This window comes from Trichosurus vulpecula, chromosome 3, assembly GCF_011100635.1.
Source record: "Trichosurus vulpecula isolate mTriVul1 chromosome 3, mTriVul1.pri, whole genome shotgun sequence".
NCBI lineage: Eukaryota > Metazoa > Chordata > Mammalia > Diprotodontia > Phalangeridae > Trichosurus > Trichosurus vulpecula.
The window spans coordinates 299,183,076-299,195,898 of NC_050575.1; the positions used below are offsets into that span (position 1 = coordinate 299,183,076).

General features: G+C 37.2%; 1 protein-coding gene across 1 annotated transcript in view; it reads right to left on the reverse strand.

Moving 5' to 3' along the window:
• PSD3 (pleckstrin and Sec7 domain containing 3) overlaps positions 1 to 12,823 on the reverse strand; it is a 451,252-nt gene that overhangs the window by 39,663 nt on the left and 398,766 nt on the right. Inside the window, exons 12-13 of the mRNA XM_036751348.1 lie at positions 8,719 to 8,876; positions 5,901 to 6,045 (exon numbers count right to left, since the gene is read on the reverse strand). Coding sequence (XP_036607243.1) covers positions 5,901 to 6,045; positions 8,719 to 8,876 — 303 coding nt within the window. The remainder of the gene's footprint in view (positions 1 to 5,900; positions 6,046 to 8,718; positions 8,877 to 12,823) is intronic.

A 12,823-nucleotide genomic window follows, 5' to 3' on the forward strand; every position in this document is an offset into this window, starting at 1 on the left:
GAGGGGTGTATGGAGGGTGACAAGATTGCTGAAGCAACTCAGATCAGAAACACACAGCAGTTCAAAGCTCCTACACCAACTGGATTGAGCCCATGAGTAAACCACTGCATTTCTAGCCTGGATGAGAAAGGGGCACAGAGTATTTTTAAAAAAGTAAACAAAGTATTAACCACTTGATCTACCCAGCTAAAATTGCTTCTTCCATTATGCTTTTCCAGTCTGTGTTTTCCTCGTGTTAAATACAGGGTTTCCCAAAAGTATTAATGCAGTTTTAAGCTTTTTGAGATATCCTGAATATAGAATAGTTTTAGGCTTTTACAAAATTGTTCCATATCACAAGAAGAAAATTGCACTTGCTGACAACATAAGGGGAAAAAAAACACCTCATGATATAAAATGAAATGCAACAAATATCAGTAAAATCAATTTATCAAGCAAGATTGGAAAAAGTCATTCAGTTCACAATTTCACTTAAAATTCCCATAAAGGGGTAGGGTAAATTAGAGGGGCAAATCCAACAAGAAGATGGCAGGACTGCAGGAGGTGGATTCTTTGTGAACTTCTCTTAAATTCTTATAAAAATCATCACCCTGGAAAGAATCGGTCATCTATCTACTCCATTTGTGCCAGGGAAATTTCATTCATCCCAGAAAGAGAATTAAAAAAAAATCTCTAGAAAAGTTGATACAATACTCTCTTTTCATTAATACATTCTAGCATTTTATGTGACTTATTCCAGAAGAAAGTACCCTTCTTAATATCTAACTAAAATTCCTCCTGCTGCAATTTATGACCTTTCTTTTGTTTTTTACCCTTTACTGGTAAGAGAAAACAGATGTTAGTCAATTTGGGAAATGGTAAGAAGGAACATTTCCACAACATAATTGTTGTTCAGTTGTGTCTGATTCTTCGTGATCTCATTTGGGGTTTACTTGGCAACAACACTGGAGCCGTTTGCCATTTCCTTCTACAGTTCATTTTACAGATGAGGAAACTGAGGCAAGAAGGGTTAAGTGACTTGCTCAGGGTCACACAGCTAATACGTGTCCAAGGCCACGATTTGAACTCAGGAAAATGAGTCTTCCTGACTCTAGGCTTGGCACTATATCCACTGTGCCACCCAGCTGCCCTCAGTATCACAGATGTGTATTTAAACCAATCTAGCCTAGCTATCAAATGCAGAGGCGCAAAAGTGGCAAGTGAACCATGCATGTCTGTGTATGACAAGTAAGATGGAGGACAAGTGTGGTATTTCTTTTAAACCAAGACTTCAGAACCACTGTGAATCTAAGGAAAAGTCACAATCTGTGCCAGGCTTTGCAAACAGTAATTAGTCACAACCCCAACATGGCTGCGGGTTTGTTTTTTTTTTTTTAATGCACATATTGCATAAAAGGGTTTCATCTTTTTTGGCAGAAGGAGGTCATACAAACTCACACATATGTCATTAAGTTCTCCTAGTCCTCTCTTCTGCATGTGGAATAAATACAGTTCCTTCATATTCTATTACAGTGCCAAGGAAAAGAATTAAGAAGATCGGTCTTGGAAACCAACTAATGGATGATGAAGAGATGAAGGTTTGGCGTGTAGGAGGCAATAGAAATGCCATCTGTGAGAAGTAAAGAGATAAGGGCAAAGGAAAAGAAGAACAAGAAGTAATCACAGAAGAGTTTAAGAATGTATCATGGAATCTCAGAGATGGAAAGGTGCTATTAGACCAACCCATGGCTGAACAAGAATCCTCTCTAAAATAACCATCTCGGCCAATTTAATATACCTGACAAGGGGTCATCCAATCTTATTCTGGAGATCTCCAGTGAGAGAATACCCAATACCTTATTGATAGGAGGGGCAGCTAGGTGGTGCAGTGGATAGAGAACCAGTCCTGGAGTCAGGAAGACTCATTTTTTTGAGTTCAAATATGACCTCAGACACTCACTAGCTGTGTGACACTGGGCAAGTCACTTAACCCTATTTGTCTCAGTTTCTTCATCTGTAAAATGAGCTGGAGGATGAAACGGCAAATCACTATACCAAGAAAATCTTGCCTTTACCAAGAAAATCCCAAATGGAGTCATGAAGAGTCACACACGACTGAGAAACGACTCAACCACAACATGCTGTCTCCATTTGTATTTGTGAGGTTGATTATTAAGACTTTTAATTTATTGCATTTGGCTTAACCTTCTAGCCTGTCAAAAGCATTTTGAATCTTGATTCTAGAAAGTTTTTTTAAAATAAATACTATAAAATCCTGTTCGTCTAGACTCCTTGCAAGTAGAAACTTCAATTGATCCCATTTGAAGATGAATACTGATATCCATAAAGATGACCTCAGATGCTGAAATTTTCTTCTGAATTATCAATGCTATATATATTAAATTGTACAGCTTCTTTCAATTGGATTTTTATATTCTACTTAGGTAAAAATTATAATCCAGGTAAAGCACAATCATTTTCACCCTGAAGACTGAATTAAGCAGAATTCTCTATTCCCCGACCATTCTGGATAACTAGCGCTTTACTGCCTATAAAGAAAAGCAAGAAACGAGGAAGAATAGTGACGCCTGGGAATATAAATATACATAGAAAAATCAGACTGACTTGGCAAAGAGGTGAGCAACGTGTACTTCTGCAGTCCATAGGAGTCTTTCCCAGTCCTTTTGCTAGTCAAAGTTTACTCTACGTTATTCTTTACTGACCAACCAATCCCATCACCAAATATCCCATCACCATTTTTACCTACTCTTAACTCTGGGATAGCCTGAATACGGTTCAGGTGAGAAACTGCTCATTTTTATCCTTTTTAATAGCACAGAAGTGTGTGTGTGTGTGTGTGTGTGTGTGTGTGTGTGTGTGTGTGTGTGAGAGAGAGAGAGAGAATATGGGGCAGGAGGATTGTAGCATCTTCTATTAATGAGACCTTACGTGAAATTTATAAAATGAAGACATTGAAATAGAAGAGACAGCACAAAATAAGCCCCATGACCAAAATCTTTTCAAGTCCCCAGTGAGACAAAAAACATATCTGCAAGTTAAGCTGCCATGGAAGGCCATTGGAATAGCTCAGGTATGAACACATAGTATTGACTCATTAACAGAATAGAGTGCTCTAAGCAACTGAACTAAGACACACAAACACACACACACACACACACATTAAATAGATAATATTCAGTCTCTTACATGCGGTATTCTAATTCACTGGGAAATAAAGAGTTCCCATAAAGGGACTACCAACAAAATACACGTATCACTAAAACCCTACTGAATATAATATAATCTTTCTTTAATGACTAGAAAACATGTTTCAGCATCTTCCATTACAACAGGGTTATCGTTACAGTCTGCTTAATTATCCTTCTATCTCTCCACAGTGCCTACGCCATTACTTTGCACACAGTAGGCACTTAGGATTTCAGAATTGCTGAGATCAAGGGGACCTCAGAAAGACCATTAAATGCAGTAGGAACACTCTGTTCAACAGCTCCAATAAGTGGTCAAACAAATGCTCATCCAGCTGCCTTTTGGAGAAGGCTTACTACTCTACTCTAATGAGCAGAAGCCTTGTAGCTTTTACAGCATCCGAGTCTTTTTTTGAATAAATTCCCTTCATTAGGAAATTTTTCCTTCAAATGCACCAACAAATTCACGTGCAACTTCCACACACTGCTCCTACTTCTCTGCTCTGGGACAAATCAGAAAAGGTCAAATCCCTCTTCTGTATGACTAGTCTTCAAATACATATGATCATAGAATCCATATACCCCATCTGGCTGTTCAATTGTTCAGTTGTGTTCTACTCTTCATGGCCCCATTGACCATACTGTCCATGAGGTTTTCTTGGTAAAGACACTGGGTGGTTTGCCATTTCCTTCTTGAGTGGATTAAGGGAAATGAAGGTTAAATGACTTGCCCAGGGTCACACAGATAGTAAGTGTCTGAGGCTGGATTTGACCTCAGGTTTCCCTGACTCCAGGCCCAGTGCTCCATCTACTGAGCCATCTACCTGCCTCCTACACAAACAGAGGTTAAGTAACATACGCAAGGTCACACAGCTAGAAAGTGTCTGGGGCCTGATTTGAACTCTCAGGTCTTGTCTTTTCTAGATAAATACTCCCAGGTTCTTCAATCGATCATCAGACAATAACAATCATGAGGTTGTGGTGTGTAGCTAGGTCCTGATGAATGTGAACAATGAATCTCCTGGCACAGTCCCATGTATCTTAATCACACTATTTGAAGTTTCTATAATGATATAAGATATAGCAAGTGGTTCCAGCCCAATGGAAATATTAAGTGCTAATTCAAATAATGTGATCCATTCAGGCGATTAATTATTCCTATTAATTGGTACCTAGCCCTGGATCTGGAGCCTGAGATGCGAGGCTCAAATTTCAGTTTTATTCATTTTCCACCTGGATGACCTTGGCACATTATACCCCCTTTTGTCAGTTGCCTCATCTGTAAATTAAGGGGATTATACTACGTGGCTTCCATGGTCTCTTATTGGCTCTGATTCATGATTCTTTGTTGGAGTGAGCTGGGTTAGATATCTTTTGTGGTCATTTTTAATGATAAATCTATGATCCTATGATCAAAACCCTGGTCAGCTTCCTCTTGACAGTCTCCATTGTATCAATATTCTTCCTAGTCCCCCCAATTACTAATGCTCTCCTTCCCAAACTACCTTGTATTTAACTACTTTGTATGTATTTGTATTTATATCATTGGGGGGGGGCCTTTCTTTATGTCTCTGGTGCCTTAGCAGAGAGACTGGCACACATTAGGTGATTAATAAATGCTTGGTAACCTGACTTGGCATTTATTCTTTATATTTTTATATTTACTTGTTTCCCACATTAGAATTATAAGCTCCTTCTAAGTAGGGATTGATTCACTTTTTTTTTTGTACTTGTATCCCTATTGATAATGGAGTACCTGGGATACAGAAGGTGCTTAATAAATACTTGTTGACTGAATGATAATGAACTGATATTATCAGTACAACTATTATCATGTGGGACTCTTGCAAATATTTTTATGTAAAAAAGGGGCCTTTCTATTCAATAAGGTTGCGAACCAGTGCTGTGTAAAGAAGATAACACCACATGGCATCTATCTGCCTTATTAACACAGTAATTTTTTTTGTCCATTTCTGTTTCAAAAAGCACATTATCTAGTTTTATTATTGCTATTTTGAAAAGTGTATTGCTGATACAAATGTTAATGACAATATCATCCACTAAAATCCTAACTAGATTCTTTTCCATGGTGTGGAGGTGACCTTGGGTTAGCAACTGCTAGGCCAGTGGAACACAAGCTCTGGTTGTACCTACCAGGACAGTAGTAGACACGGTGATGGACTTCTGCCCAATGGCCAACCTAGTTCAGTGGAATGACCTCCATTATCAGAACACCGGCTACCAAGTGATGAATTTTTTTGGCCATGGCCATTCATGAAACCATCTAATTAAGTTCTGTGATTTGCAGTAGGACAGAGAATACCCACATCAGTGAAATGAAATACAGCTAGGTCCCATTTAAGGAAAATAACAAATTCTGTAAAACGGTCGCATTATTTGAATTTGCTCTGTAGAGTTCCATTGGGCTGGAAACAATTAACATAATTTACATTATTATGTCTCCTAATAGTACAAATGTGAATACGTGAGATAACTTCTTAGGATTCGTTAATCATTAATCAAGACCTGGCTGTTCTGAATGATGGCTAATTTAGCACTTGCCTTCCAAGGTATACAAGACATTTATTTTTTAGTTTGGTTGTAGAAAAGGAAGTAAATCCTGAATACTCAGGGAACTTGAATTTTTTCCATCATGAAGAACATCTAAAAGACAACTCTTCCTTCCTCCAAGAAGTGTTATTCACTTTTATCTACCTGTGACAATTTTGTTGTTGTAGCTGGAAGAAGCGGACGGCTGAACTTCTTCTGGGAGCCAATAGCTGCTGGAAATGGGGGTGCTGAAAACACAGCTGCCACACAATTAATTCTATTTATCCATGATTCCATTTCCTCTGGGCTCCTGTGAAGGATAGAAGAAATTTTAGGTTGTTTCTAAAACTGATTTCCCTCAATTCCTGCCTTCATTCTCATTGGGGACTAAGCATGTGGCTTAAAACAAAAAAGTTTTTCATGTTGGTCTTGTTCTTCAGGATACTACTGCTAGCCCATGAATATCTTTCAACCTTGTCGAGCTTATTTCATTTCAGAAAAATGCTGTAGAGAAATTCCATCTTCTTGGTCCTTCTACTTCCTCACTGTCCCAAATCTTTTGGTTATATCTCCTTCTGTATAACTGGGGTTCTTTGCCCAGCACTATGAGTTTTTTTTTAAAAAAAACTTATAACTGTTTTTAAGTGTAATTGGTTTATTTTGTAATCCTACATATTTTATTCATTTAAAAACATTACTCTGAGAAGGGATCTCCAGACTTCACTGCCAGAGAGGGTCATGATACAAAAAAAATTTAGACCACTCTATTCTAGGGCATTCAAACTGTTATTTCTCAGATTCTAAAAATCCTCTGGAAAGCAATGACCCTTACATTACTCTCTCTTCCAAAGTCGGCAATCTTCAATCTTTGCAAAGTCAAATTCTGGAAGCTCCAGGACAATGACGCTCTGGCACTCACTTCTCTCACGATCTGACATGGCTTTAGTTGACAAATTTTTGGTTGACTTCATTCCTTTTAAAAATCTCACTTCCCTTTTTGGAAATCCAAAAACCATTACTTCTCAATTACAGAATATTCACATACTATTGTACACTCCCTCACGTGTAGAGCCAACCATTGTTACATGTGGAAGTCCTCCAGGCTGACTTTGGTTTCCTCTTTAATTGGAAATCTATTCTACTTCCCTACCTAAACTTTTTCTCTTCCTTCTCCTATAGTAACTCTTATAGTGTTAGCTTTATCTAAAGCCCTCTTCTCGATCCTCATCCTTTATATTTTACCTCCCTACAATATGTGACAATCTTGGCTATCCTTTCTTGCTGGATACTCTCCTCTCAGAGCCTTTGTGACACTGACCTTTTCTGTTTCTCCCCCTGCCTGTTGGACCATTCTTTCTGTTTCCTTTGCTGGATCATCATCCGTATCATGGCCATTAACTGTGAGTATACCCTAGACCCTGTCCTGGGACCTCATGGGCTCCCATATGCAGAGGTCTCACAGGTCTACATATTTAGACTCCATTTTTTTCCTGAGCACTGAGCCCATAAAACAGCTGCCAATATATCAGGCATCTTGAACTGGCTATCCCATAGACATCTCAATACTGGATAGCCCAAAGATACCTTAAACCCCACATGTTCAAAACAACTCTTTATCTTTCTCCCCAAACCAACTACTCTTCTAAATTTCCCTATTACTCTTAAGACAACCACTATCTTTCTATCTGCCCCACTCATAATCTCGTCATTCCTCACTCTCACCCCCCATTTCTAACCAGTTGCCAAATCTTGTCATTTCTATCTCTCCATCATTTCCCATATCATCCCCCTCTTATCCACTCACACAGCCACTCCCATATTTTAGGTTCTCATCACCTCCTGTCTATTGCCATGGTTCTTTCTACCTTAAGCCTTTTCTCACTCCAAATCATCCACTACAGAGTCAATAAAATGATTTTCGTAAAGCCCAGTTCTGACCATGTCACATCAGCCTCAGTCAATTAATTCCAGTACCTCCTATTAGTTCTAGGATCAGACATAAACTCTTCTATTGGTATTTAAATCTCTTATGACTCGGCCCCTTTCTAGCTTTCACATGTTCTTACACATTACTCTGCTCTATGCACTCAGCAAAGGAGCCATTTTGGCTGACTCACTATTTCATACTCATGATGTTCCATCATCTCCCATATCTGTGTCATTCCACTGCTCAGTCCCATACTTGGAATGCCCTCCCTGCTTGCCTCTACCCTTTGCAAACAGTTTTCTTACCTGTTCCTCACATTTCAGCATATTCTTTCCCTAGTTTTCCTTCAAGACTGAGTTCAATTACTGTCTTCTACATAAAACTTTTCCTGATTCCTCCAGATGCTACTACAGTTCCTCCCAAAACTATTTTGCATTCATGTTGTATATATTCTCTATGCATTTATGCACACATCTCCTTATACATGCACAATGCCTCCTCCATTAGAATGCAAGCTTTTTGAGGGTAGAGACTGACTTTTTGTCTTTGTATCCCCAGCATTTAACATAGCACCTGGCAAATACTAAGTAGTTAATAAATGCTTGCTGTCTGATGGATTTAGCTTTGCCAACTCTTTCTCAAAAGTCATAAAATCTATTCTCACACTTCCCCAAGTCAGAGAAGTATTACTGTCTATAGGAAGAGACATAACTACAGCTTTTGAACTCACTCTTCCCTAGTTGAAGTATGAGTCCAGACAGAATAAATCTGCACATTGTAGCAGGAGAAACATGGGACTGAGTATCAAGATTCCAGTCTCAGCTTTTCAAGGGATCTTAGGCAAGATTCCTTCTCTCTCTGTATAGTGGGGCTAACAAAAATTTCCTTAGAATCCTCAAAGAACGGCTGTGAAGGCCACTTGAGATAAATGCATGTGAAAACACTTTGAGAGATACTAAGTAGGATATGAATGCAATGATTAATAGTGATCAAGCTTCTTAAACTGAAAAATGCTCCCCCCGCCCCCCAGCCCTGCAGCCCGACCCCCATACATACTGGGCTTGAAATAGCAAGACCCTCCAGTCAGCTGTTTTAAGCTTCAGCACATTTGGTTTCTTCTCATAGTCTGTGGCCTTCGACGCCAGTGCATGATGCACGCTCACCGCATTCTTCAAGTCATCTTCAGACAAAGCCTTTTCTGGTTTGTACTCATCCTGTATTAAAAAACACAAAACAAAGACCATAAGGCCATTAGCTAATTCTGTTTCATATTCTTCCTTTAAACAGAGAAAAGCAAAAGTGAACCCCAATCATAGATGTTTGCTACTGATGAAAATAATGGCCACTTCTCATTACATTTGCTCCTTAATAAGCTCGGCACTTAACTCTCTCTCTTTAGCCAAAACAATTCATACTTTGAAAATTATATTCCTCTCCACTAAACTCAGAGCATTTTAACTCTAAATAAAGAAGGGATGAATACAATTAAACCAGGAATCTACCAGGTTAATGATCATTGAAAAGGGCATACATAACTTTTTAAATGTGACAGAAATCAGAAACTGCTATGGTGAGAGACTCAGACTTTCATAGGAATCACAAGATTTTAAAGTCTCCCTAAAGAAAATTACAAAATGGCCCTTGTCAGCTTTTGCAGTGATGTTAACTAGGTGCTAGATAAGGGGAAAGAGGGCACTATGGGTCATACAGTCTGTCTATACACACTCATTTGGTTGTCAGGTACTCTAAAATATGAGATCCTTATCTGGTGAATATGCAGTGAATTGTCATATTATTGAAGGAACAGAATCATGTCAATCTTAAGCTTCTCTCTATTAATGAAACCAAAAATGAAGAGGAGACCGAAGCTGAAGCTTGGTTCAAAGGTGCTCCTGGGAGAGACAAGTAAAGAAGCTAGGAGTGCTGGATGTGACATGCATCCAAAGGCAATAAGAAACATCACTTTCTGTTCATGGATAGTTGGCCACCTAATATTAAAGTGCTCATGATATGCACCAACAAAAAACCCACAAAAAAATCCCCAAACCCATCATGAAGGTATCTGCAACTTATGGACCAACATCTTTTGCAGAGTATCAGAAGATATGTAAATTCTAGAAGAAACCAGTTTAGAACCTTCAATTAAATTAACATATACTTTAATACTCAAATGACTTCAATGCAATGGTGGACATAGGAAAGAAGGGTGAGAAATACATTGGAAAATATGCTTCAGGAATAAAAAATCAAGAAAGACCAAAGGCTAGTAGTTTATCTATCTATCTATCTATCTATCTATCTATCTATCCATCCAAACATCTCTTCTCTCTCTCCCTTTCTATCTACCTATCTATCCATCCAACCCTCTCCCCCCGCCCCTGACAGTTTATGTGTAAATAGAGTACATGTGTATGTATGCATGCATTCATTTCATATTTAAAAAGCTACTAAAGCTTAAAACTGCACTAAGAATTCTGGACCATCCTGTATACAAGCTTCATGATTATGTATCATGAACTTTCCTTCAAGAAGAAAGTTGAGAATCACTGGACATGACAAGCACCACCTAATATTATCACCATCTAATGATTATAATCATTAGATTGTAAGCTCCTTGAAGGCAGGCACCGTCTTTTGGCTCTTTTTGTATCCCCAGCACTTAGCACAGTGCCAGGAACATAGTATGCACTTAAATGTTTATTGACTAACATCACAAAAATGAAATTAATCCTATTTTAACTGATAGTTAACAATTGCAAGATTTCCAAATCAGCTATATGTAGTCAGACCACTGTCTTCTAAAAGATCAAAATAAATATAATTTTTTAAAAAATTCTTTTGTTTTCACAAAACTTTAATTTCCAAACATATGCCTTTTACCATCCAGAACACCATCTCTTATAACAAAGACTATAAGAGGAAAAAACAGCTAGTTTAGGAAACTAGCACATGAATCAAATTTGACATTAAATATAATGTTCCATATCCATATGCTTCCATCTCTCCAAAGATGGGAAGAAAGTGCATTGTCAAAATCAATTGCAAATTAGAATTAAAACTCATAGGTATGGCACAAAATTGAGGAAACTTCAACCCTACCTAATTGAAAAAGCCACTGATGGGGCTAAAAAAAAAAGGAAAATGGATGAAGCAACAGACATCAAACACAAATTATCACCATTCCCTAAGGTAGATTACCCAATCTAAATCAATCATCACAATGAGAAGATGAGAAGATCTTAGAAAATGTTTCAGCCAACAAACATCTCCTTGTCAAGCAGAGATAGGGCAGCCAAAGTCAAATCTGATTTAAAATATAAACTCATTTGTAAAATCTTAAAGGGGCAAGTGGTAGAACATTGTAGGAAAATGTGAAGTAAGTAAAGAGAAGACATTTACAGAAAGCTTAGCAAGAGACCCAACTAAGTCACATCATCCCAAGATTCATTTAAGGGTGTCTCAAAAGAGGAAAACAAAGAGATGGAAAATAGGAAAGGTCTATCCATATTTCTCTGAAAAGCTATTTTCTCCATCAATGACAGTGAAACTGCCACATTTGGTATTGAGCAAGTAAATTAATTTAGGTAATACTGTTGTTTATGTTTGTCTTTATTTCTGAAAGTAGCAGTTTATATTTGTATGTGTGTATATACATATACATACATATATAGTATGTATACAGACATATATGTATATCGAAGGAGAGAGAGAGAGAGAGAGAGAGAATGTATTAGTTCTTCTGTGTATCTAGGTAGGTAGATTCCCAAGTATTTTATGCTCTTCTTTAGTCATTCTAAATGGAATTTCTCTATTTCTTCTTCCTGTGTTTTACTGGTATTATATAGAAATGTTGATGGTTGGAAAGGATTTATTTTATATGCTGAAAGTATGCCGAAATTATTATTTTAGTTAATTTTTTTGTTCTTTAGGGTTTGATAAGTATACCATCATATCATCTGCAAAACTGACAATTTTGCTTCTTTACCTATTCTTATTCCCTCAATTTCTTTTTCTTGCCTTATTATTACAGTCAGCATTTCTAGTTCTATGTCAAATAGACATTTTGGACATTTTTTATTTTAGCTCTTATTTTATTGGAAAGAATTCTAGTTTATCTCCATTATGCATAATGTTAATGGCTTTAGATATGTGATATTTATCACTCTAATAAAAGTCCTTTTAGTCCTCTGTTTTCTAGTTGTTCTTTTTTTTTAACAGAAATGCATGAACTGATGCAAAATGAAACGAGCAGAAACAGGAGAATATCATACACAGTAACAGCAATACTGTATGATCATCATCTGTGAATGACCTAGCTGTTCTCAGCTATACAATGATACAAAACAATTCGAAAGGAGTTAGGATGAAAATTGCTATCTATATCCAGAGAAAGAACTGATGATAGATGAATGCAGACTGAAGCATGCTTCCTTTTTACTTTATTATTCTTGTTTTTTGGTCCTTCCTTTTGAAACATGGCTAATATGGAAATGTTCTGCATGACTACAGATGGATAATCTGTATAAAATTGTTTACTTTCTCATGGAGAGAGGTGGGGAGGGAAGGAGGGATGGAATTTGGAACTCAAAATTTTAAAAAATGAATGTTACAAAATTTTTTATATGTAATTGAGAAAAAATAAAAAGAAAATTAAATGAAAAAAAATTATTGAGCATCCCAAAGAGCCTTTGTTTATATGGGTTATATCTACTGATATTTTCTGCATTTGAAATTAGAACACCTTAGTATTATTATGAAAAGTTTTGACCTTGTGAACTCCCTAAAAGTCACTGGACCACACTTTGAGAAGAGATGGATTAGATTGTTGATCTGCTGGCATATCAAAGATTTTACACCATGATTTTCATTATTAGTTCTTATAAATTAAAAACCAAATTAGCAGACCAAAACCATAATTCCACTGGAAATGTAAATATTTAATAGTGCTAAGCCTAAAATCAAGAGGAATGGTAATTTTCTAAGTGGCTAAAGAAAGAAAGAAAGCCATTCTAAGGAAAAAGTACTACTGAAAATGGTTAAAGATGGCTATTTATCAGTTCCTTTTACAAATGAGGCAGGGGGCCCACTGTTTTGCCCACTCTAGATTGATAAGATTTTTACCTGGGAAGCCCAATCTTTATTGTAGTATCTGTAGTAGCCT